Below are 26,509 nucleotides of genomic sequence, written 5' to 3'. Positions count from 1 at the left end.
ATGGATCAATATCTTTGTGCAGCGATTATAAGAGATATAAAACTTTCAAATTCTGAGCGAGAAGTGTCTTTGAAGTGGCAGTTTAGACAAAAGAAGCAGGCCGCTAGAACCGTTAAAAAGTGATTAAGGGGGGTAAAGGTTTCAGCACGAAAAAAAATCACTTTTTTGCGAATTTTTTAGGACTTTGGGTGAAGCGAATTGACCAAAACTTTTGTGTATTATAATGTATCATTATTATCATTATTAATCAGATTCCCTTCAAATTTTGCATACACATTCTATGTAAAAATACCTAACCCCTACACACTCAATTCAGATCGGTAATTTCCCAACAGCCGTTAAGTCAGCAAGGTAATATACTGATATCTCAGCAAAGTGACATTTGTTTACTAATTTTCGGCGAAATATTATCCGAGTCTTAGTTATCAAACGTCACTTTTACTGATATCTCAGCAAAAAAATTGTTAGCCGAGATCTCAGCTGTTGAGATTTCGGCAAAAGATGCAAAAAAAGCTGAGATTCGGTAGAAAAAATTAAGTGTGTATGTTGAGTTTTTGAGATAATTTTTCAATTAAGGGTAGTCATTTGAAATAAAAATTGCTATTTTTCACGAAAAGTGCTGTTATTTTTTAAGTAAAAAACCCCCTTTAATTGAAAAATTATCTCAAAAATTCAACGTAGGGGTTAGGTATTTTTTACATAGAATGTGTATGCAAAATTCGAAGTGAATCGGTTAAGTAGTTTTTGAATGGCAGGTATCCCCGCAAATCATGTTGTTTTTTCCAAAGACGTTCCACAAAAAGCTTCGTCACCGAGTAACTCGTCGATATTTTTGCATGAAAAATATACTAAATGTTACTGAAATAATGCATTATAATACACAACAGTTTTGGTCAATTCGCTTCACCCAAAGTTCTAAAGAAATTCGCAAAAAAGTGATTTGTTTTTTACGCTGAAACATTTACCAGAAGACCCCCCTCCCCATAAAAAATTCATTTATTTAGTATTTTGCGTAAGTATTTAAGATTTTTTGGTGGCATCCATTAAAAAGAAGTCTTAAATATGTTTGATACCATCAAAAAGTGACAATAAAATTGGTGAAATGAAGCGGGTAGCTCCGAATCAAAACTCAATAGAAACCCTTAAATGCATGAATTTATTTTTTCTTTGACAGTCATTTTTCTGAATGGATACGATCTATACCTCTTGTTGAGGCTTTATATCATAAAATTTGGTATGTTGCGAAATGCCAACAGTATACATTTAGGGGTTAAAGTTGTTAAAAAATAAATTGACCCTGTAAATACAACGAGAAAATAAGAATAATAGAAAAGAATACAGGATACCCGGTCATCAATCCCAATTAGTTTGTGTTGCACTTTGCTTCAGTCTATGTCGAGAGGAGTCCCAGAAGTAATAAGAAACATTGACTAACTACCGCATTCTAATGTAAGGAACTATAGGCGGGTTGGTCATTTGATTTAATTCATTTTCCTCAGTTTTGCAGTATAGTGATTATATTCTTTGCTCTCAAGTTTATCGAAGCTGCAGTATATGTTTTTTTCTAATTTTAATGTAAAGGTAATGCTATGTTTTATTTCTAAGTTACTCATGGAGAGTAATAAAAATAAATTGTTTTGCATAAAAATAACTCGATATTCATTGGAAGAAAAAATAGAAAATGACAAATTTTGTATTAGGTTTGTTCCAGTACCAGGAGAAACTGGAAGTACTCCGGAGCAAACAGGGAGAAAAACGTTCCTGTATTATCTTCTTCCCTTTTTCTTCTTTTGGTGGCAAACCGGAGTGAAAAGGAGCAAGAATTTTTTGCTCCGGAGCAACAGGGAGTAACTTCCGTGTACTGGAACAAACCTATTTTTTATCAGATGGTCGTTTTGTTTTGTCCGATACTATACAATTGTTCCAAATCAGCGACTCTCCAATTCGTTGCTGTGATTCTCTATCTCTTTCTCTCCAATCGAGCGATTGTGGTTTTGCGCAAACTGAACTCTGTTCTTTCCATGCATATCCAAAACAGGTTTGTTATTATTATTATGTCGTTTTTAATGATGTTTTTGCTTGTGCTTCATCGACCGATGAATGACTGCTGTGCTTAATTCGGTGTGTACAACTAGCAAAAAGCAAGTCAAGAAACAATAACAACTGCTGTATTATGAAATTGGAATATGTCTTATCATTTATTGAAAGTTTTCACGCAAAGCATACAACCCTCAAAGTATTTCACCATATGTTACGTAAGAGAACATGCTGAAAAGATTGATGAAGGATAATAAGCCTATTCTGATCCTATTAAGGATTATGTCGCACTATTTCGACGATTAAGCTACAGAATGCCTATACCGTGAAAGAACCATATGTCGCGCACCTAAGAAATCAATAGTAATTCTTCAAAAGGGTTAGTGAGAATTTTTAAACAAACTTATTTCGCTCATTATTCCGCTACCGAGTTGAATTTCATGAAAAATACATATAAATCAATATCTTTACCCTTGGTAGAATCAATTTGAAATGTTTTCTGTGTTGAAATGATAACAAATAAAGAGAAATCAGCAAAACAAAAGTTTGTTCACAAATCTTATTGGCCCTATTGGTATGGAAATGATGTTTTCAATTCCATGCGCCGCCGTTTCTGTTTCATTTCTTTCTAGATCGTGGAATATACAACTTCTTCTAGAATACTGACTCGAATACTTGCCCAGAAGTGTAGTCTGAATTTCAGAGTGAAATGTTTGAGAATGCGCACAAAACGGCATTTACGCGTCATTATGTGCAGGTATGGTAAAGTGGTATCCTTTTCTTTGTTCCGCTTCAAAGAAACAGTATTATAATAAAAGCACTGAGAACTGCCATACAAGTAAAGTTTTCAACTTGTGTAAGAAATTAAACTGTCGCTTTGAAATGACAACACCAAGTAGCAACTTGCCACTGGTCGGCGCTGCGATCGGTCCGTATATCGATACGGGACTTGTATGCAAACTTGGATACAATGGTGACTCACGCATGCGAACATGTATGCGATGGTGATTTTCAACGTATTTTCATTTAAATGTTTACACAGGTTTTTCGGGAAAGTTTGTTCTAGCTTATATGTCTGTTCTCTGTGATAAAAGTGACCTTATAATTTACAATTGTATTTGAGTAAAACCAAAGCTCAAATCGTGTGTTCCAATTTTCACCCCATGATTTGAGCAATGTGTTAAACGAATATGGCAGATTTTGCTCTAACCAACTGCTTCAAATAGGCAGTTCAAAAATAAGCGCAATACCCTATCGAAAATTAATAGATGAAGATTTGGAAACAAGATTCTGTCTATGGTTTGTTCTATCTAAAAAATACTGTGTATTTGAAGTGGTGATTAAGAGCTGGACAGTTTTATTATTTAGATCTTTTCTCGAAAGTAGACGAGTCTTTGTAATCAATAAAGCAATCAATTGTCGGTTCCGACAGCATGAAGTACAAAGTTACTTTACGCTCGTCCGGACATGCCGCACACAGGTGATTTGTATTTCTAATGCCAAAAGATCCTGACTCCTGCGGTAGCAGACAAAGGGTTAAGTCGCCGGGAAACTCTAAGCTTGCTCATATGACCCTTTCCATGCTTTTCTAACCTTCCTTCGTTCAACTCCCTGCTCTCCCTTGAGTACTATAGTAGGTTGGAGCGATACTGGACCCCATACCTGCTCGAAAGTGTAATAAACCCTTTTAGCAATTCTAGTAGCTTACTTGAGCATAGAAATCGGCAAAATAATTATATTGATATTGAAAGATATTGGCTAGATACTGTCGAATGCTATGTCTAGATGAGCAGCTCCAGTAGAATAACCCACAGAAATATTTGTCTCTATCATCTTAGTTACACTAGCAAGTTGATACGAAAGACAAACTGTTTTGACATAAAATAGTATTCACATTGACGTCCAGAGATATTGAGAATAAACTAATTAGTCGTTAATTGGATGGTTCTGTAGGATTTTTATTTTGATTCAGTTTTTTTCACCTTTTATAAGCAATACATTTGATCTAGAATTAGAATTTGTCGTAAAATCGGTAAAAAAGCATACTTTGGTCGAAAAATCATTCAGTATTATTATCATTAAATATAACTCCGAATTCGGTGATTATATAAGTTAAAATTTTCACTGGTAAACGAATATTAGTTTTGGGATACGGAATCAATATGTTTGAGAAGCAATGCAATAATTACAACGACCTAATTCATCGTATTTTGATCGATCACGGTAATTCCATGCGACCTGCAGCAATGCATCTAATGGCAGGTTGAACGGGCTCTAGCACAACAGAAAGCCGTCCAACTTCGTTCGTTATAAACGGGAAACTCAATGTCATGGACAACACATTGCGGTCGCGAATTATGTGATCAGCTTCGATAGGTAACTTGTTCTACCGCTTCATAGTCACGGATGCGGTCTATTCAAGATAGCAGAATCTTAATTGCTGACCATGGGCGTGCTCGGCGGAATGGACGGTGAGGCAGTGGGGTCATTTAAAAGTAGTTTGGTCATTTAATGAAAAATAAAACATTTTTCCTAATATTGGTAGAGTTCAACAATGTGAATGTTACAATATATACCGTCAAACGGGGTCTGGGTCGGAGTAACACTTTTATCCCGAGTAGTAAGCAAAATGTGTGCCGAATTTAATTCTAAATTTTTGAATAGTTCCGAAATTTGAGTGGGTAATTACCGACTCGGGTATTTTCGAGTGGGTAGTACTATTCATACTACCCACGTTATCCACCGACCATGATAATTTACTTTCGCAGTTAAGTGATTTTTACTGAAAGCATTTTTGAAGCTTACTTAATATCCCAGAAAACACGAACCTTGACATTCCCCGTCTATGGAACAGTATTTCCGAGCAAATTCTCATGGGTTCAAACACCGTGCAACCCTATAAAAATACCATGAACACGGTCCGCGCCAAATTTTACAACCATCAAAACACCATTAAATGGTCTCTAAAACCTATAAATACTCCAGAATATGGTTTTTAAATGGGATCTTCAGGACCCTGGCGATGGTGTTGTCATGCACGGTGTCTTTTTTTTAACAACTTTATGCAAAAAAATTCAGCATCTCTGAAACTTCAGGATATGAAAGAATAGGATTTCCCCTTTCATTTGAAACCAAAATCAAAATAATCCATCGGGGGGTCTAGAGCAACTTTTTTTTGAAGTTTTTTTTCGTGAAAACAATTTTTGGAACTAGTTCATATTTCTGCCCCTAGATGGTGCTTTAGACATTCGAACAACACTAAAAGTAAGAATCTGATAGATTATTTAATTGTCTACAACTTTGTTACCAACTAAAAACCGATTTGAAATTATCCCGAAAAGTAGTTTAATATTTTAACGAATTTTAAGTCTAAGTTAGTTTTACAGAAGACCGGTTTGTCAATCCACAAGCACTTTTTTTATTTGCCAAATAGTTGTGTTTAATTCAATAGTGAATTCAGCGGAATTTGAAAGCTTGGAAAGTCTCATCTTTTAGCTGAAAATTTTAATTGCCTGATACAGGGCACCATTCATATTTTTGAGATGAGAAGTTTTGGATAGGTGTTGATCAAACTAGTATGATATTAACATTCTTTTTCATGATGGTAAGTGATTCCTCCCGCAGAAGCAGCTTTTTCAATTATGTATGCCTTATTTTTCATTTTTTCGATTGTTCTCAGGGATGACTGATAACTATTCTTACACGAATCTCCTACTCTGTTAGCATCTTCGTATAAAATTGACTTGTCCTGAACTTCAACCTTTATATTTGAACAAACTCAATGAAACTTTTAACGCACTGTTGCAATATTTCGCGGATTTAATTGCAACGTTTGGTTAAAAACGCTGATTATCCGTTTTCAAAATTAACTCAATGTGACAAACAGTGATCAAAAAACTTTGAGTTTTTGGATCAAGATAATTTTTTTTGGGATATATTCGAGGACTTCTATGTATATAAGATAATTGTTGTACTCCAATCATAGGTTGTTTTCAAAAGTAATATATATCGCATAATCTAGGATCAATTTAGTAACGATATCTCGCATAATTGATAGGAAATGGCCGTAAAATCCAACTGCCACAATATGCTTTGCGAAGAAAATTTGAATAAATCGTTTCACGCTAACCACTAATTTGTACAGTTACTGCTGTGGTTTGCGTTAATTAGAAACGGTGTGTCCCAACATTTCGTCTTGTACGGAATTATAATAGCTGACCACTTAAGCGTTCATAACCTAAATTATACGACGTATAGTCCTTTCTAAAACATAAATGTAAGCAAACACTTGTAACCAAGCAATACCTTCCGATGAATGGTAGTCCCTTCGAACCTATCGGGAAAGATTACAAACCAAAAGCACAAATAGTTTTCTGACTCCTCAAACATCCTTATTTTCAGAAGTTCAATTAGAATTGTCAACGTAATGAATCCCGTCTAATATTTTCATGCCACTAAACCCGATTATTTTTTTGGTAATGTAATAAGTGCGAGAAAATATATTTCCAAACCACTAGGCCTCGTGTGAAACTATCTTAGATATAACTTTGTTAAAATCCTAAATAACTTTTCCGGATGATTTCAGATCAATTTTTAGTGGTCAACAAACTTGTAGACAATTAAATTTTCTATCAAATTCTCACTTTTAGTGTTGTTCGAATGAGTAAAGCACCATCTAGGGACAGAAATATGAGCTATCTCCAGTAGTAAAACCTATATTGTTACGAAAAAAACTTAAAAAAAATTGCTCTGGACCCCCCGACGGATTATTTTGATCTTCGTTTCAAATGAAAGGGGAAAGCCCATTCCTTCATATCCCGAAGTTTCAGAGATGCTGAATTTTTTTGCATAAAATTGTTCTAATAAATACACCGTGTCATGGGGCGAGGCTTCATTGTACACGGAGTAGAGTTCGGGTTTCAACACAGCTTCGAACCTTAAAAAAACTCATAATCGCACGTTAGTGGAAATGCTGTATACTTGACGATGTGCACAATATGTGAACGTCAAGAAGCTGTTGTACAAAAACTCATAAAATCCCGAAGAAAATACATTTCACGTTAGAGGATAGCCTCTATCCAGCGATAGTGCAAACTTTGTTCTGAAGTCCTGGTTTATTGCTTAGGCCAGGGACTTTCCAAAACATCCTCGTTTTTCGATGAAACCTATTTACGAATAAAAAGTTTTCTTATACATATTATTCATTTAAATCTGATCGCAGACTACAAATTCAATGATCTGGTATGCAAGAAGGTTTGGTTCAGTATGTAATATTCGATGTTGATTGCGGATTATTTCCTTTTATCGATATTTGCAGTAACCTGCATGACTGAAAACAGCAACCAAGAGTAATGAAAACGCCCCTCTATGTCTGATCTTTAAATATGCTTGTTGAGAATCATACAGTGCGATGAACGAGACACCCGATTATTTTTTTTACTAAAGGGGTATTGAAATTACGTCGATAAATTGTGCCGCATTTCTAAAATTTAAGCATGTCTGGCGCCTAAAAACGATTTCGGTCACAAAAAATTCGACGCGCATCTCCAAAATATCGGCATTAAGCAAAGTACGCAACAGGGGTATTCTCACGGATTTAATTGCAATGTCTAAGTAATTATAGACACCAGGAATGCCAGATTTAACGATTTTTCTTCAGTTGGAAGTCATTCGAAATGTTGTGAAGACGTGTTTTTCATTTTGAAGACAAATTTGTTCGAATGTCTGACTGTTTTTTTGGCAGAATTCTGGCGCAAAATCAATAACTGATTCAGAAACCTGGCCGTTGAAGACAAATGAAGACATTTTTTATGAAATGTGAAGACATTTGAAAAATATACCTGGTATCCCTGATAGACACATACAGGCACTGTAGAGAATGGAAAACCACATAGGGTAAATGTACCATAAAAAGTGTAATTAATTGACAAAAAGGTAAAGTGTACACGTGGACATTTTGCGGACCGGATAGAGGTAGAGCAATTATCCAGCTTTATCCACGCCGGTGGATATTTTCAGTCCATATGGTATATGAACGTCTCCATTGTAGATCGAATCGTTTGACAAGCGTTAAATTTAGAAACGAATTTGGATGTTATTTCAACATGTTTTGGTCGTCCAGTTCTTATTGCGAATCGTTCGTTCGAACAGAATAGCTGAACTAGTTTGTGTCGAATCAAGCTAATGCGTAAAAAATGTTTTTGACAAATTGAAATTAAAATATAATTCGGTTGAAAGTGGGAAAATGAATTAGTTCAAAGTAATAAGTACGGTGGATTATATTAACAACTATTGTATTACCACAATACCGCTAGCACATTCCTTAAAGACGGTTGGGAGACCATCATCAACGTAACATCACAGACAAACAGACGTAACAGCTCGAAGAAAATTCTAAAAAAATCATCGCCCACGTTATACTAGCGACATCTGTTGAACACATTGCACAAAATGTGATTCTGGCAACCATGGGAAATAATTTTTTTCCACCGAAGTCCTGGCAACAATGCCCACACCACTTGTCAACTGCAAGATAGTAGATGAAAGGTTGCAGTTGTTAAATTTGAAGAGCGAAATAGAAAAATCGCCTATGTCACGTACTTCAATTTCCATAGTATAATGTTTACAATTGACAAATTTAAAGAATTCAGAGCTACGTCTGCATTTTTAAAATCCAATTCAACCATTTATTGTTACAGGAAATTAGGCAACGCCAAAATTGTTTTTCTTTTCGTGTGAAGAAATCAATACTTAACGTTAATTGGTCGTATGATTGATTTTTGTCTCTATTTACTCTTTTTTGCAGTCGCTCTTTTGGAATCCCGAAGACATTAGGAACTCTTTATTTTATTTTTCAAACTGGCGTTTACTTTTACTATAAAAACAAGGCTATGTAGCCTATTTTTAAAAAGTTGGCTGTTATCGAGATCATTGGATCAAGATCGCAGAGACACAACCCCTAAAACTTTCTTGCCAATATCAAGATCAATTCGCATCAACGATTTCATTTTTAGTTTTCCGTAAATGAAAACTCACTCTGTAGGCTATGGGAGAATTTAATTTTATAAAATTCTAAACTGATGGTTCGCCACGATGATTCTGCATACGAGTACATGACACTACTTTCCCTTTCAACGAAATCTTTGTTTCTCTTGAGTGCAAACTATGCTCGATATGTTGGTCTTCTACGGAACTGTATCCTGACGCAACCTAAATATGTAGTTATTATCATTCGTAATAATCCCACGACTTGATGTATAGATTGAATATGGTCTCAGCCTATCTTTAGTTTCCATAGCTCCTGCACCCCGCCAACGTTGAAATTCTCCGTATGTTCTGGGGACCGACAAATTTGAATCTATTGCATACATCCGGGTAGTTTCGTTACATCGAATTAGTTAAATTGGCAAGATCTTAAAATGTATCTGCTCACCGATCGACATCGTGCAGGAAACTACGAGATGATTTTGAATAATTCTTGCTTGGACACATCGACAGGAATACATTTCACATTTCTGGACCATTGTTGTCATTTTTCTTCGATAAAACAAACGAATATGAAGAAGAAAAACATAAACAAATAACGCGGTGGGCTTTTCTGTGGCCAGAGGTTTTGATTCGGTTCAGTCATAATTATTTTTATCGGTAGTTTCGAGATAAAGTATCACTAAGTGTTCGAGTCGGAAGATCCGTGGTGAAGTTCAGCCTTTTCTCTCTTTTCATCGTACGCAAAAGAATCAGCATGCTTGTTCGGATTTTTATGTAAATTTATTTTATGGGTCGCAGACGCCATGCTCAATTTGACGTGTATAAAACTAATACATTCAAAAGTAACGAATGCTCGCACCTTTCTTTCCCTTCATCTTGGTTTTCGGGTGCTTGCGGTAACGAAGTGACGCATTATGGCTATGTGTCAAAATCGCTTTACAAGCGCCACGCTCGGTGAGGTGGCGCATTTTTCATAATTTAAATCGACCGTTTTTTCTGTGGGCGATGAAAATTCATCTCGTGTTACGTCTGTTTGTCTGTGGTATTACTAAATCTTTGTTCAACGCATTGAGTCAAATGGTAGCGCACCAATAGGGGCACTCGATTCGAGTTTTCGATTCGCTCAAACACGAAAGTTTCACTGTTTTCAGCGCATTTTTGTTATTGTCTTGGTTCTTAGCAACGAAGCAAAGCTGTTGATGCCAATTTGTACGCATTCCATTGTTTGCCGAGTAATTAACGAATCAGTGAGGCACCCTCCTTAGTATGTTGAAAATAGGCACTTTACCCTATTTGAATAAATACGTTTTGTTTGCGTCTGCAGGCAACGAGACTTCAGTTGACAGACAATTTCGTAGTACGGCTCAGATGCGGATCGGCAACACACCAAGTTGTTCGTGTGATGTTTGTACTGTAGGGCTCGTGTTTGTTGAATCATTCGACAGAGATGTTTCGTGTCATTTTAAAGTCGCATCAAACCGTCGTTGGTGTACGATACAGGCGGAAGAGGGCACTTATGAGAATGATAAGAAAAATAATAGGGGCAGTTAAATCTATATATTGACGGTTTTTATGAAGCTGTGTACGAGGGACATATAGAGGAGATCACGGCTCGCCAGTACGTCCCGAAGCGGGACATTGGATGATCTTCCTCGGTCCCGAAGGGAGTCCAATAATTGAACTCTGGCAGAACAGTAATCGGCGCATGCCCAGACAATATGTTCGATATCGTTGCAACCGTCGCCACAAGCTCAGATACCGCTATTTGCGAGCCTAATACTTTGGAGATGAGCGTCTGACGTGTAGTGATTGGACATGAGCCGAGACATCATAAGAATGAAACACGACCCACATCCATTCCTCTGAACCAAAGTTTCCTTAATACCTTTGGAATGATAGAATGTAGCCACCTAACTCTCCATTGCTCCAAGAATCTAGAGTCCTCTGACGAGAGATATCGAAAAACTCATTGAAGCAGATTGGTTTTTTGTAGTTGTCACCTTCTAAAGTACCAGCTTTCTAAAGAGTCCGATTCATCATTACCTGGGATGTAGCAATGCGAGGGGACCCATACTAACGTAATCTTGTACGATCTTACAGTCAAAGCACGCTGGAGTTCCCATATTTTCTCCAGAAAATATGGATTGTACTTTCTAAGTTGCATTGAACAGGGAGCTTATATTTAGCTGAGGCTATCCGAGACAATAAAGTAATGATCGGTGGGTAAAGTATCAATAATCGCAAGTTCCGGGTATATATTTCGGCTTAGCATTCGGCGGGTTTTTTAGAACGAAAAACGTTTTTCTTTGTCCAAAAGAAAAACGTTTTTCGTTCTAAAAAAAACCCGTAGACTGCTAAGCCGAAATATAAACCCTGAACATCTACGTTACAGTCGATATCTCTCTTCACAACAATAATCACAAGGGTATACTGAATAGCACGTAAACTGGAGCACGTAAACTGAAGCAGAATCATTGAGTTTGAATGAGGTGGTGAGGTTTTGATTGATTATACTGAAGCCAGCAGTGGAGCCGTCGAGGCATGACTCGTCAGTATAAAATATCTTGCTGTACTTGACTTCTTGAAATGTACTATGAAAGATGCTTGGGATCACTTCGGACGTATGTGATCCGGGATTCCACGAATGTTTTCTTTTGTGACTGTGGCGAAGAATACAGTTGAATCAGAAGCAAGAGGAAGATTGACACGGTTGGGATAATATGAAGAAAGATTGATGTTTTACGTCATGTAATCTAAGTACAAGGACATAAGTCGGGTTTGAGAATTGAGCTCGCAAGCGTCTCGAAATTTGCAATTACTAACGGGTTCAAGATATGAACAATCGATATGAGAGATCCCAAAATCGATATTTTTTGTAGAACGGCCCTCCATCACTTCTAGACTTATCGTACATGTCGAGTGCATGCCACCCAAAGCAATACGTAAACAACAATACTGGATCCGCTCCAGTTTAATGAGATGCATCCCGTACTCCATCACTGACAATATCGATGTTTGGTACAGCGTGATCAGGTCCTCTGGGTGGGTACTCCACCTCGTTCCGGTTATTGTACGAAAAAAGTTGATCCTTTGTTGGCACCTCTGTTTTAGATACCTAATGTAACATCCCCAGGTACCTTTAGAGTCGAAGCATACCCTGAGATACTTGAAAGTTAAACCCTATGCAATAGTTTAACCCATTAAATGAAGCTGTAGTTGCAATGGTTCACGCTTCCTTGAAAATACGACTAGCTTATTTTTCTTTGGTGAGAACCCGATACCCAGCTGGAGCGCCCAAGCAGACAAATTGTCCAAAGTATCTTGCAATGGTTCTTGAAAATCGACAGCTTTGGGACCTGTAATAGAGAACTCACCGTAACGTGCAAGCTACCTTAGCGCTCAGGAATTGGCAAGACATTCGTCAATATCATTCACGTTAAAGTTAAGGGGGCTTAGTCATGAGCCCTGGGAACCCATGTAGCTGATTCGTCACGATGCTAAATCACCAAACGAAAAATGCATGTGTTTTCTGACAACAGTTGTTTATATTCGGTGAAAGACCATGCTGGTGGAGCTTCTCAGAAAAAAATATTTATAGAAACTGAATCAAAAGCCCCCTTAATATCCATGAAAACTGATACCATCTGTTCTGTGCTAGCATAGGCCATTTGACTTTCTGTTGAGAGCAACGCAAAGTAATCATTCGTCCCTATGCCTTTGCGAAAGCCAAATTGTGTATCTGACAGTAAGCCATTTGCTTTGACCCAATCGCCGAGGCGAAACAAGATCATTTTCTCGAACAACTTCAGGATACAGGACAAGCATTGCAATCGGTCGATACGAGTTGTTTTTTTTCAATTCGTTTATTTGATAAGGCAGGTTTGCGTTAGCTTAAAGGTGCCAATTTTGTTTTGTTTTACATTTTAAATTACTTAAAACTAGGGGATTACATATTGCTTTTGAAATTAAACTAAGGCTAATTTATAGCTATACATATACACAAGGGGGTAATATAATTTTCGTAAGATTAGGGAATCATTTAGTTTTTATGGCAATATGGTTTGACATTTTTAGCAATGAGATTATTGGAGCAAATAAAGTTTAACTAAGGGGGAAAATTTTTACGACTATCTTAAAAGTAGAAATAATTAGAGGGCGTGATTAAATTTTGTAAAGATTCGGAGACATTAATTAGAGTTTTTTTATGTGGTAGTAGAGTTGGGCATTTTCAACGAGATCATATAATAGTTAAAACTAGAAAAGGCAAGAAGAGCTAAATGCTTCATGAAGATATTTGGGGGAGGAGGATGGGGTGTTACTTCTGTGTATAAGAGTCAGGGGAAGTAGGGTGGACAAACATGGCAGGGGGAGAACATTATTTCAGTTTCAGAATTCGGGAGATCAACGGATAGATTACAGAATCAGGGTGGCCTTCATCAGGAAGAATCATGTACTGGGACGCCGGGTGGTCGTTCTCAAGATGGAAGGGGTTTCTCCAGACGATTTCGTAGTGCGGCTCAGATGTTGATCGGCTACATTTCGAGTTGTGCGTGTGATGTTCGTGCTTTAGGTCCCGTGTTTGTTGGCTCATTCGACAGGGATGTTTTGTGTCGCCTTGGAGTCGCATCAAACCATCGTGGGTGTATGGTACAGGTGAAAGAGAGCGTTTCTGAGAATGATAAGGAAAAAGGGGCAGTTAAAGTTGGATATTGATGGTTTTTATGAAGGTGTATATAAGGGACATATAGAGGACATCGCGGCTTGCCAACCCATCTCGAACCGGGACATTGGGTGGTCTTCCTCGGGCCCGGAGGGTGTCCATAAGCCGAGACCTGGCGGAACTGTACTCGGTGTACGCCCAGACTATGTGCTCTATATCGTGATAACCGTCGCCACAAGCGCAGATACCACTCTCCACGAGCCCAATACGTCGGAGATGTGCATCCAGCGTGTAATGGTTCGCCATGAGTCGGGACATCACACGAATGAAGTCACGACCCACATCCATCCCCTTGAACCAAGGTTTCGTCGATACCTTAGGGACTATCGAATGTAGCCACCTTCCTAGCTCCCCATTGCTCCACGAGGTTTGCCAACTTTTGAGGGTTCTCTGATGAGTAATACTGAAAAATTCGTGGAAGCAAATTGGTCTTTCAAAAACGTCACCTTCAATGGCACCCACCTTAGCTAAGGAGTCCGCCTTCTCATTGCCCGGAATGGAGCAATGAGAAGGGACCCACACCAAGGTAATCTGGAAAGATTTGTCAGATAAAGCACTCAGTAGCTCCCATATTTTCCCCAAAAAATACGAGGAATGCTTTCCATGTTTCATCGAGCGAATAGCGTCAATAGAACTCAGACTATCCGAGACGATGAAGTAATGGTCTGCGGGTAATGTGTCAATGACTCCAAGGGTATACCGAATAGCAGCTAGTTCTGCGGCGTAAACTGAAGCAGGGTCACTGAGTTTGTAGGAGGCGGTGAACTTTTGATTGAAAATACCGAAGCCAGTGGACCCTTCGAGGTTTGATCCGTCAGTATAAAACATCTTAGAACAGTCGACTTCTCGGAATTTATTATAAAAAATATTTGGAACCACTTGTGGGCGTATGTGGTCCGGAATTCCACTAATCTCGTCTTTCATGGATGTGTCGAAGAAAACAGTAGATTCAGAAGTATTTATGAAATGCACACGGTTGGGATTGTAAGAAGAAGGATTAATATTTTGCGCCATGTAGTCAAAGTACAGGGACATAAAACGGGTCTGAGAATTGAGCTCAACAAGCCTTTCGAAATTTTCAATCACGACCGGGTTCAAGATATCGCATCGAATGAGCAATCGATATGAGAGTTCCCAAAATCGATTTTTCAGCGGGAGAACGCCCGACAGGACTTCGAGACTCATCGTATGGGTCGACTGCATGCACCCTAAGGCGATACGCAAACAACGATACTGAATTCTTTCGAGTTTGATGAAATGTAACTCTTACGCCCTGGGGAAGGCCCATGTAGCTAAATCGTGATGTCGATAAGTCACCATGCGAAAAATGCATGTGCTTTTCCGACAACAAGTTTAGTAAAAAGTTGTTTAAAGTCGCTGAAAGACCATGCTGGTGCAGCTTCTCTGAAAGAATGTTGATAGAAACTGAATCAAAAGCCCCCTTTATATCTAGGAACACTGATGCCATCTGCTCTTTACTAGCATAGGCCATTTGAATTTCGGTTGAGAGCAACGCAAGACAATCGTTCGTCCCTTTGCCTTTGCGAAAGCCAAATTGTGTATCTGACAGTAAGCCATTTGCTTCGACCCAATTGTCGAGGCGGGATAGGATCATTTTCTCGAACAACTTTCGGATACAAGATAGCATTGCGATCGGTCGATACGAATTGTGGTCGGAGGATGGTTTTCCTGGTTTTTGGATGGCGATGACCTTCACTTGCCTCCAATCGTGTGGGACAATGTTAGCCTCAAGAAACTTATTAAATAAGTTCAACAAGCGTCTCTTGGCAGAGTCTGGCAGATTCTTCAACAAGTTGAATTTGATTGTCTGGCCCTGGAGCTTTATTGTTACACGACAAGAGAGCAAGTGAGAACTCCACCATCGAAAAAGGTGTTTCGTTCGCGTTATCGTGACGGGACGCGGCGCGGTAGATCTTCTGTGCCGAGGCGGAATCCGGACAAACCTTCTTGGCGAAATCGAATATCCAACGGTTTGAATATTCCACGCTCTCATTAGTACTGTTTCGATTTCGCATACGTCGGGCTGTTCCCCAAAGAGTGCTCATCGATGTTTCTCTCGTTAATCCGTCGACGAACCGGCGCCAATAACCGCGTTTTTTGGCTTTCACCAAACTCTTCATTCGCTTGTCTAACGTCGCGTACTGTCGAAAACTAGCGGGTAACCCGTCGTTCCGGAAGGTCTTAAACGCGGCGGCCTTCTCTGCGTACACGTCTGAGCACTCTTTATCCCACCAGGGATTGGGAGAACGTTTTTGTATGTTCGCGCCGGGTACTGGCTTAGTCTGAGCTTGATTCGCGCTGTCGAGAATCAAGCCAGCCAAAAAGCTGTACTCTTCCTCCGGAGGAAGTTCTTGAGTAGATTCGATGTTGTCGGATATCGCGGCAGCATAGCTCTTCCAATCGATATTTCGTGTGAGGTCATACGAAATATTGATTGTTTCCAATGGCCTTGAGCCGTTATTGATTGAGACTACGATCGGCAGATGGTCGCTACCGTGGGGATCAGGGATTACCTTCCACGCGCATTCTAACTTTAGCGAGGGATAAATCTAGTGCGCTTGGGCGCGCTGGTGGGGGAGGAATCCGTGTCATTTCGCCCGTGTTTAGAATTGTCATGTTGAAGTTGTCGCAAATATTGTGAATTAAAGAGGAACGGTTATCATCATAAAGGCAACCCCATTCCGCACCGTAAGAGTTAAAGTCGCCTAAAACTAGTCGCGGTGCAGGGAGGGATTCTATGATGTCATGTAGCCGGCGATGCCCAATCGCGGTGTTGGGGGGAATATATATGGAAGCTATGCAAAGATCTTTGCCTTTGGTTGTTACTTGACAAGCGACAACTTCAATACCTGTTATCGAGGGAAGGTTAATTCTGTAGAAGGAATAACGCTTTTTGATCCCCAAAAGCACTCCTCCATAGGGGGTGTCTCGATCCAGGCGAATAATATTAAAGTCGTGGAAGTTGAGATCTATGTCGGAAGTTAACCAAGTTTCACATAATGCAAATGCATCGCAACTCACATTATTTATTAAAATTTTGAAGGAATCGATTTTCGGGATGATACTTCTGCAATTCCACTGTAGAACAGTGATCAAATCCGTGACCTCGTTCGATGAGTTAGCCATCGAAGGATACAATCGCTGAAAGGAGGGGCCATTTAGCAGTCAACTGCTTCAAAAATGTTCTTACTGTAGGGAGAAAAGCTAACATAAGACTTTTAATAGGATCAGTTATATTGAAAGTTTTTATTATCCAGTCCACAATGTCTGAGAGTTTGATAATTCCAGTGCCGCGATTATTCTCGAACTGAAACAGAGGAACACTTGGGATTTTTGATGTTCCTGGAAGTGCTGGGAACTCCTTCTGTGAGTTTAATCCTCCGAGACCAGGAGCTAATTGCTTCGGTTTGGTTGCAACACTTCCAATAGATGTGACTTTCGGAGTCCCGTCAAGGGATACCTTCTGGCCTTTACAACGAACTTTAGGAGAGGAAATGTTCCTCCTCTTCCTATAACTTCTAGGCGCCCTAGTAGATGTTCCCTCTTGTGGGTCATCAGTCTCGCCCTCGTTAGGAGGCAAGTGAGCATAGATGTTTGTTGAGGTTGGTGGTGTAGCTTTCTTTAGCATTTCTGCGAAAGAACGTTCGGATCGTCCCGCAAGGGAACGTTTTAGTTTATCCCCGCGTAGTTTGTACGTGGGACATGCCGAGATATCATGCAGATTCTCTGCACAGTAAGGACACTTCTCAGCATTCTTACTGCACGAATCATCTAGATGATTCTACCCGCATTTTCCACAGCGGGCCTTATTGCTACAATGGGTGGCTGTGTGACCCAATTGTTTACACTTTGTGCAATTCATGACCCGCGGCACAAACAGACGCACAGGCAGACGAACCTTGTGCAAGAGGACGTAATTTGGCAAAGCGGTACCAGCGAAGGTCAACCGATAAGAGTTTGATTGGGGGTACGTTTTTGAACCATCCCAAGTGCTCGCAGCAAGCAATATCGTTTGCCTGCTTTGAGTTAGTCAGCACGACCCTCAGCCTGTCTGAGCGGACCTTTTTTATTTCGGTCACAGCCGAGAACCGTTCCGTTAGGTCTTTTGAAATCTGTAATAGATTCAGCGATTTTGTTTTGGGCCGAAAGAAGACCACAAAGGGACCAGTCGAGAGCTCTGGATATTGTTTGGGTCGGGGGAGAGCCTTAGGAGTCGATTCGATCTCCATTTGGCCATCCGAGGAGGAAGCCATCGACACCGTCAACGCACGGGGTCAGCACCCGCGCAGACGGGAAAAAGCCGTAAATGTATCAAAAAGGTAGATTTCACTTATCTGTATACTCGTTTCCCACGACGCACCAGTCCAGCTTAAATAGCTGGTTATTGTTCAATCCTCGCTTTACGAACAAAAGGTTGAGGAATGTGGCCTAACGGTTAACACACGCACAAAAGAAAAAAGTCCAAACCTCGAAGAGGCAGAGAATGGCAAAATAACCTTGAACGCGGATTACTGCACTGTTCTTTTTCCAACAGATTGAATACAAAACACTTCTATCTCGATCGAGCGATGCGTAGAGACTGATACGAGTTGTTGTCGGAAGCTGGTTTTCTTGGGTTTTTAATTGGCGATGATTTTCACTTGCCTCCAGTCATGAGGGACAATGTAACCCTGAAGAAACTTATTAAATAAATTCAATAAGCGTCTCTTGGCAGAGTCTGGCAGATTCTTCAATAATTTGAATTTGATTCTGTCTGGACCTGGGGCTTTATTATTACATGATAAGAGAGCAAGTTAGAACTCCTTCATCATGTTTCGTTTGGATTATCGTGAGGGGAAGCAGTGCGGTAGATCTTCTATACCGGGGCGAAATCAGGACAAACCTTCTTGGTGAAATCGAATACGGTTTGAATATTTCACGCTCTTATTAGTACTGCTTTGGTTTCGCGTACGCCGGGCCGTGCCGAAAGAGTGCTCATGGATGTTTCTCTAGGTAATCCGCCAACGAATCGGCGCTTATAACTACGTTTCTTGGCTTTCATCAAACTCTTCATTCTCGTGTCTGACGTCGCGTACTGCTGATAACTAGTGAGTAACCCGTCATCCCGAAAGTTCTTATATGCGGCAGCCTTCTCCGCGTATACAGCTGAGCACACTTTGTCTCATCATGGGTTGAGAGCTTAAATCGCGGTGTCGAGAATCAAGCCAGCCAGGAGCCCGTACTCGTCCTCCGGAGAAAGCTCTTGTGTGGACTCGATTTTACTGGATACCGCGGTGGCGTAGCTCTTCCAATCAATATTTCGTGTAAGGTCATAAGAAACATTTATTATATTCGGTGGTCCTGAACCGTTAGTAATAGTAAGAAAAATTAGCAGATGGTCACTGCCGTGAGGATCAGAGACTGCCTTCCACTTGCAATCTAACCACAGCGATGTTAGTTAGTTAGTGCTGAAGATGGGCGTCTGTTGTCTGTGCTGATAGTATTTCAAAACGACAGTTACAATTTTCTCACACTAACTTTGCGTCATATATTTATACACTTTACGCTAGGTAAAGGATTATTGAAACAATCATCTGCCCGTTTAATTTGAGGTCAAGCAAATTACTCAACCGCGAAAACATAAAATTGATTGGTAATAAATATACATCTCAATTTATAAAGCCTTATCAGCCCGATTGTGGTTATTTGAACTGCTAGGAATCCGTTAGCTTGTTTATACAAACCGGATTCGTCTCGATTCTAAACTAGCATTCCATTCGGATTTTCTTATCATGGTCGCATGATTCAAATTTTGTAATTTTCACTATACCTATTCTTTTTGTACGTCATTATCGTCATACTATGTATGTTTGAACTAAATATTTTCCTTTTCCTATTTCTAGTTCATCCAGATAACCTAGCAACAAAGACAAGATGCGGTTCGTTTAAGTTGTGATCATTTCCGTGCTTCCACCCAAGGGCACATTACTCCGTCGTCCAGCAGACAATACAGCGGTTACCATCATGGGGTTCGTAGACCTAGTTGTGAAGTTTAGATTGTTATTTTTATATATGTGTATATCGTTTCCATAGGAAATCAATCTACACTATTAATTCGGATAACCCTAGTAGGAATGGAACCGTAGAGGCTAAGAAAGAAGTCTTCAGTAAAGATGACGAATCAAAACCCGAAGTGGGACAATTTCGGACCGTTCTACCGCAAATTTTGGCCAGTACGGCTAAAAATTTCCTCCTCCTTGATCTGGGTATGGCAGTAGCATTCCCAACCATAGTCATCCCGGCACTACGAGGTTTGAAGAATCGTGCACCGGACGAGTTCCTCTATTTCACACCAGCTCAGGCATCGTGGTTTGGTAACAAAAATTTTTTAGTTTCGTTAGTAGAGTATATTCTCAACATTTTTTTTTATTTTAGGAAGTGTAGCTTACATATGTCAACCGATTGGCAGTGTTCTGTCCGGTATAGTTCTCGAACCATTGGGACGGAAGCGCTCCATGATTCTGGTGAACATACCGCACATTATCGGTTGGTTGATGCTTCATTTCGCTGGATCGTTGGAGGAAATGTATATAGCAGCTATTCTAATTGGGTTGGGCGTTGGATTTATGGAAGCACCCATCGTGACGTATGTCGGAGAAATATGGTGAGTTTTAACATTGTAACAATGCTCAGAATTCCGCAAAGGGACTATGCACATATAATGTAGCACTTTGAATGGTACACTAATCTTGTGACAAAGTGTGACTATGGGGAGTGTGGGGTTAGCAGTTATATAAGCTAAAAACTTTTGACGGGTTTCAAAATTCATTGATACCCCATGCAAAGAACTGTAAGAATGGCTAAGATACTTATCGCGTAAAAACTGTTGATTGGGAAATTGTGTTTCCTGCCTGGTGTTGATTTGGTGTTGTAAATGGTTGTTGATCGAAAATGGTGTTTGTAAACAACCTTCACTCGCGAAGAAAATAAGAACGCTACTGACACAGCTATACTACACTGGGTTAGAAACAATGGCATATCTTTGAGTTTTAGCTCCCTCTGCATTGCTTCGATGGTATATGGAGAACCAAAATTCCGGATACGTTATTGCAGTACTGCAGAGCTACTTCATATCAAATGAAGTTCCGTAATCGGATTCACAAAGATCACACGAATAATACTCACCACGCTGAATAGTAGCCATGTGATAATTAAATTTGCAATGCCCGGTCAGTGTCCTGCAAATGTACTCGGAAAAATTCAACAAATTATTTGAATTTATTTTTGGTTTCAAACTCGGCAGAAAAGTTTGAAAGTAAGTTTGCACGCTACGCCAGTAGCGACAGTAGATATCAGCACTCGCTGAGCCCTGTAACAAATAATCCTCAATGCTTGTGGTTGTGGCACTAAAAACTGGATCAGAGCCGTAGCAGTCCTGTTTTGCGTGAGGGGGCGCAATTTTTTTTTATTAAAATTTACGTCTATTTAAACTTTTTTTGTTACAAAGACATTCATTTTGCAAGTGACTGGAAGACAAGAAGTATTTTTTTTAAATATCATGAGCCATAGTACTCAAGGAAAAGCGAAACGGTCTTGACCTCTGCAGTAGAAGACAAAGGGTTAAGTCTTTAGGAAATTCTAATCTTGCTCATATTACCCTATTCCACGCTTTTCTAAATATTATTCCTTCAACGTTGCGCTCGCTACAGCAAAATTTACTTAGTTTACTTGCTCTTAGTCGTTAATAAAAAGGAAAAGAAAGAGAATCATTGCAAGAAGACTCACCCCTTGATCAGTAGCTACTACGCGATTTGGTACAGTATTCTTTTAAGTTGACCTATGGAGTTCAGATCATGAATGCTAACGTTTTTCCGATGTACCTGGAGTTTGTACAGAGCCTGGAAGATCTGCAGGTAATAGTATTCTGTGCTGCAGTGGTGTCCGGAAGATGTTTAGGATACCGACTTATACGTAGAGGCCCCTCAATATAACCGGGATCTCCAGCACACGTGCCGCTATTGAAAAGCTATTGGCTATTGGCGCACAGAGTCGGCAAAAGATCGGCGAAATTGTTGTCATGTGCGGCGATCATTGCACTTACTGAGCTTCGCGTTTAGGGAGCTCACCAGCTAACGAACTCGACACACTAGATCAGGAATAGAGTGTCTTATCAAAATGGCCGAGTCGATAAACTTCTATGACCAAATCAGCCCGAAGCGAAGGTCTACCGGATATCGGCGTCACTAGCTTTTGGGCCAATATTCGGGAGACCCCCGTTCAACATCGCGGAGGGCAACTGCGTCTAAGGCGCGAGGAGGAATGAGCAGGTTAAGATATTGACGCGATGACGACTTTTGGTACATAAAGCTGACCGTTGTACATCCCACGATGGCTGCACTTTCAACAGGGCGTTACACACTAAATTCGGTTCGGCAATTTCCCAATAGCCGTGTAGTCAGTAAATTTAGAAACTGATATCTCAGTAAAATGAGATTTGTTTGGTGATTTTCAGTGAAATATTTTCCGAGTCTCAGCTATGAAACGTCACTTTTACTAAGATCTCAGCCAAAAAATTGTTTTCTGAGATCTCAGTTGTTGAGATTTCGTCAAAAGATGCGAAAAAATGTGAGATTCGGCAGAAAAAATTAAGTGTGTACGCGAACCACGCTTATTACCGGATTCAATCACCCGTGGTACTATAATTCTCCTTCCCAAGGACAGCAACACGTCCAACCCATCAAAGTATATATAACCGACATGGATGACCGATTTCGAGGATCGTATCACTTGAGAATAAAAGCTCGATGCAATAATTGTTGAACAAGTGGTGTGTAACCAACGGAACCTTAGTATGGCCTAAATCGATTACAAGAAAGTATACGACTCCATACCGCACTCGTTCCTCAGCAAGGTATTAGAGATGTATAAAGTTAATCCTGTAACCGTGACGTTCCTGCGGCAGGCGATGGAGAGGAAGACGACGACTCTGCAGTTCAGAAGTAGGAAAGACGTGTTGCAGTCTAGAACGTTCAGTAGCAAACTCAATCGAAACGGGCGTGGCTATCAGATAAGGTATGAAGAAATCTCGCCGGAAGAGATTACCCATACCTTCCACATGGACGATTTTAAGATCTATGATGACTCGACGGAACGACTGGGTGTAGTCATCAAACTAGTCGAAAGGACTAGTGACGACATCAGCATGACGTTTGTCTTAGAGCAATTCTGATCTGATCAGCCACTACAAGGGCGATTAGTCGACACTAGAGACTGCGAGATCGACGAAGGCGTGATGATTCGGGACATAGTTCTTTTCTAAACCCAGGAAATATGGTCAGAGCAATTAACGCGTTTGCTGTCCCTGCGTTGACCTATAGTTTCGGCATCATTAAATGGAGCCGCACTGACCTGGAATATCTTGAGAGAAGGCGTTTAGACAAGCGGGAATGCGTCATCCGTAGTCGGCGCTGCAGAGATTCACATTGCCAAAGGACAAGGAATAGTCGACATCCAGGCACTATGCGTAGCGCAGGTGTTACGATTGCGAGAATACTTTGTGGAAAGTGCAAACCGACATGGACTATATCAAGCAGTTTGTACTGTGGACCGTAACTACAGCGCACTTCACCTAGCGTAAGCGAACCGCAACCTTAACTGCAATCTGCGGAGGAGAAGACTACCGAGTAGAAGCAGAAAGCACGGTGCTCATTAGAGCAACAAGAAAAAAAACCCCTTCGGGCTACCCCTGTGTCGATTCCTAGTTCCACTGGGAGTGTCTGCTCCAATTTTGAGCCAAATCGGATAATGTGGCACTGTAGGAATCAGTTTCTCACTGAAAATGATAATAAGAAAGATAATTTTATTGTCCACAACTTTGTCGAGGACTGCGTATCAATTCGATTTCTTAGGAGAAGTTATTAAATTTTTAATGAAGTTATGTCTGAGTCAGTTTTGCATGAGACCTATCAGCACATGGTATCAGTAGTCGATTTCCATGAACTTTTATTGCGAAATACTGGTTTGGGTTAGCTAAATAGTATATTTGAAAGAATTTGAGAACATACTATGCGTCATCTTTTAACTAGTAATTTTAGTTCTACATTTCACCACCTAGAGGGCGCCAATGCTAACTACTTAGAGAAAAGAGATAGAAATTAGGTGTCTTCTTTAAAGTTGTAGAACAAATCTTCTCCAGTAATTCTTGTTGACATGTCCATATTATTCTATCTTCTTTTAAAATTTAGTCTTGGCGCCCTCTATGTGGTGAAATATTGAACTGAAATTTTGTGGTCAAAAGATGACTCATATCATGTACTAAAACAGTTCCCAACATACTTTTCAGTTAAACCCAACTATTATTTTTCAAAAAAAAGTTCGTGGGAATCAACTAATGATGATTCACCACCATGTGCTGTTAGGCCTCATGCAAAATTGACTCAGACAGCTTTTCATTAAAAGTTTTATAATTTCTCAAAAGGAATTTAAATTGATTTGAAGTCTGCAGTTTTCAAAAAAAATGAACTGGACAGTCTAGTGCCCACCTCCCCCTCCCCCCAGTAAAAGCAGCCGTACGTCGACAAGGCGGCATCGAACCTGTGGTTCAAACGAGATAAACACTCTATTGATCGAGTCTGACATGGTAGCCATCCAGGACAGAATAATGCTGGCGAGGAATTGCAGGAAGTATGTTTGCCACCAAGACGTCGAGGATATATTCCGGATGTGTCATTCGCCTCACGAGACCATCGACCTCATTATGTCAGGCTGCTGCGTACTAGCTAACGCAGTCTACACCGAGCGATACAATAGCGTTGCTAAGATTTTGCACCAGCAATTAGCGCTGCAACACGGTCTTTTGAAAAAGATTATCCCGAACTTCCGTTATCTGCTGTGCCTGTTCTGGGAAATGCCCGTTTAAAGCTGTACTGGGAACGCACTGTTCTATCGGACCAATTCCTATACCACAACCGCTCAGATATACTGGTCTATGAAAAGGCTCGACGTCGCTGTTCCACTGGATCACAATTTGGTAGATACTCACGGTGGAAAAATTGCCAGATATCTCCCGCTGGCCGGTTACTGGGTAGTAAACCGCCAACACATACATGCGCAGGATCGCGTTGTGTTGTGATAAGTAATTAGCACAGTATAAACTATACAAATAGATCATTTTATTGCTTTTTTACTTAATTATTCCTTAATTTCCTTACTTTTTTCTACTATGTATTTCAAGTATGAGAGAAATGCATGGTGCGACCCAAAAAGCGTGAGGGGGCAAAGCCCCCCCCCCCCCCCCCCCCCTTGCCCCTTAGGTTGCTACGGCTCTGAACTGGATTCTAGCCGCACTGCGCACTTACGATTATTTTTTTATTGTCGCGCTTATAATAAAATCTCACATTGCGGGCGTCTGAAAGGCGCATCAAATATAACCGCAGTTGCTCCGCAAGCAGATTTCAGTGGAGCTTTATTTTTCTGCCAGCTGTGTGCTTTTCGAAAGCTTCAAGGAAAAAGCTGCCTATAAATTTATATAGACGGCTGTCACGCGCCTATCTCAATTGAGCTTTCATATAATCGCATATCGCGCGATTATCCTGCAAGGATAAGACTGGTTAGTTCGACCGGTCTGTCGATGAAAGTGCCATCTCTATCACTTGAAATACATACGTTTTGACAGCTCACAGTTTTGAGATCACTCGCGCTTTGAAAGTGCGGGAAAGTGCGCAATAACAAATTACGTATTCTGCAAGTTGTCGCTCCATACCAAGACGGATATAGGTGTGCACATTTTTTTCTGTGTGTGAGTGCGGTTGTCATTTTTCTTCGATGAAGCCGAAAACACAAGAGGACATGAAGAAGAACATAGTTAATTTAATCAGTTTTTTTAAGTAAAAAGTGTCCATAAATGTTCTAATCGATAGATCCGGGATAAAGTTCGGCTTTTTCACACTTTTCATCGTGTGCCAAAGAATCAGGATGTTCGCTCGGATGTTGATGTTTACTTCAAAGGCCCTGGCCACCATGCTTAATTTTGCAAGTATAATACTAATACACTCAAAAATGTCAAATGTTCCCACCTTTCTCTCCATCTTGGCTCCATACAACCATTTCGCATTGAATGTTTTAGAAGAGGAACTACATGCAGGCCCATTGAGATATCTGACGTTTAAAATACGCACACTGAAATCTCGCATTTTTATACTACCGCGCCCCTCAGGCCCAGAAGCGGTTTATTTGCCTCCCCATTCGCAGAGTGAAAGTTTTGTTTTCCTCCCAATTTAAACGTCAAAGCAGCACAATACCAATCCAGCTGGATAAGTCTATATCGTACGGTTGGCCCCCGTTAAGGGCGCAAACAATAGAGGGGCGCTCAAATTTTGATCTACATTACATAATTAGGCAGCATAGAATTCTTTTCCTGGTACTCATCAAATTATTGTTCTGAAGTCGAACTAAAACAGAAACCAAATAGGGTGCACAACTGAGACCTAGGGGCAGATCACTTGTGATGCATTTTTAAAAATCAGCGAAATTAAATGCATTTATTTCCATCAAAATAGAAATTCATAATGTATTTTGCGTTGCGTGCAATGTTGTTTGCGTTGCGTGTAAGACGTCAAAACCCTACAGAAAAACTAGCCCTACATTTAACAAAACGTCGAACAAAGTGGATCAGCGTAGGACGTTTGTTAAACAAACTTTTCTGCGAGGGAGTGCAAAGCTGATGCAAAAATGGAAATTAAATGCATTTTTTCTTATTTGATGCAA

At 40.1% G+C, this 26,509-nt stretch overlaps 1 protein-coding gene across 1 annotated transcript in view; it reads left to right on the top strand.

Annotated features, from left to right (window-relative positions):
* The window catches only part of LOC131683830 (facilitated trehalose transporter Tret1-like), a 51,083-nt gene that overhangs the window by 18,204 nt on the left and 6,370 nt on the right, over window positions 1–26,509 (top strand). The window contains exons 2-4 of the mRNA XM_058966168.1: window positions 19,648–19,773; window positions 19,838–20,118; window positions 20,180–20,408. Of these exons, the coding sequence (XP_058822151.1) occupies window positions 19,769–19,773; window positions 19,838–20,118; window positions 20,180–20,408 (515 nt within the window). The 5' untranslated portion in view covers window positions 19,648–19,768. The remainder of the gene's footprint in view (window positions 1–19,647; window positions 19,774–19,837; window positions 20,119–20,179; window positions 20,409–26,509) is intronic.

Source organism: Topomyia yanbarensis, chromosome 2 (assembly GCF_030247195.1).
Source record: "Topomyia yanbarensis strain Yona2022 chromosome 2, ASM3024719v1, whole genome shotgun sequence".
Taxonomy (NCBI): domain Eukaryota; kingdom Metazoa; phylum Arthropoda; class Insecta; order Diptera; family Culicidae; genus Topomyia; species Topomyia yanbarensis.
The sequence above is the reverse complement of the archived record's forward strand: the minus strand, read 5'-3'. Positions and strand labels throughout refer to the sequence as shown.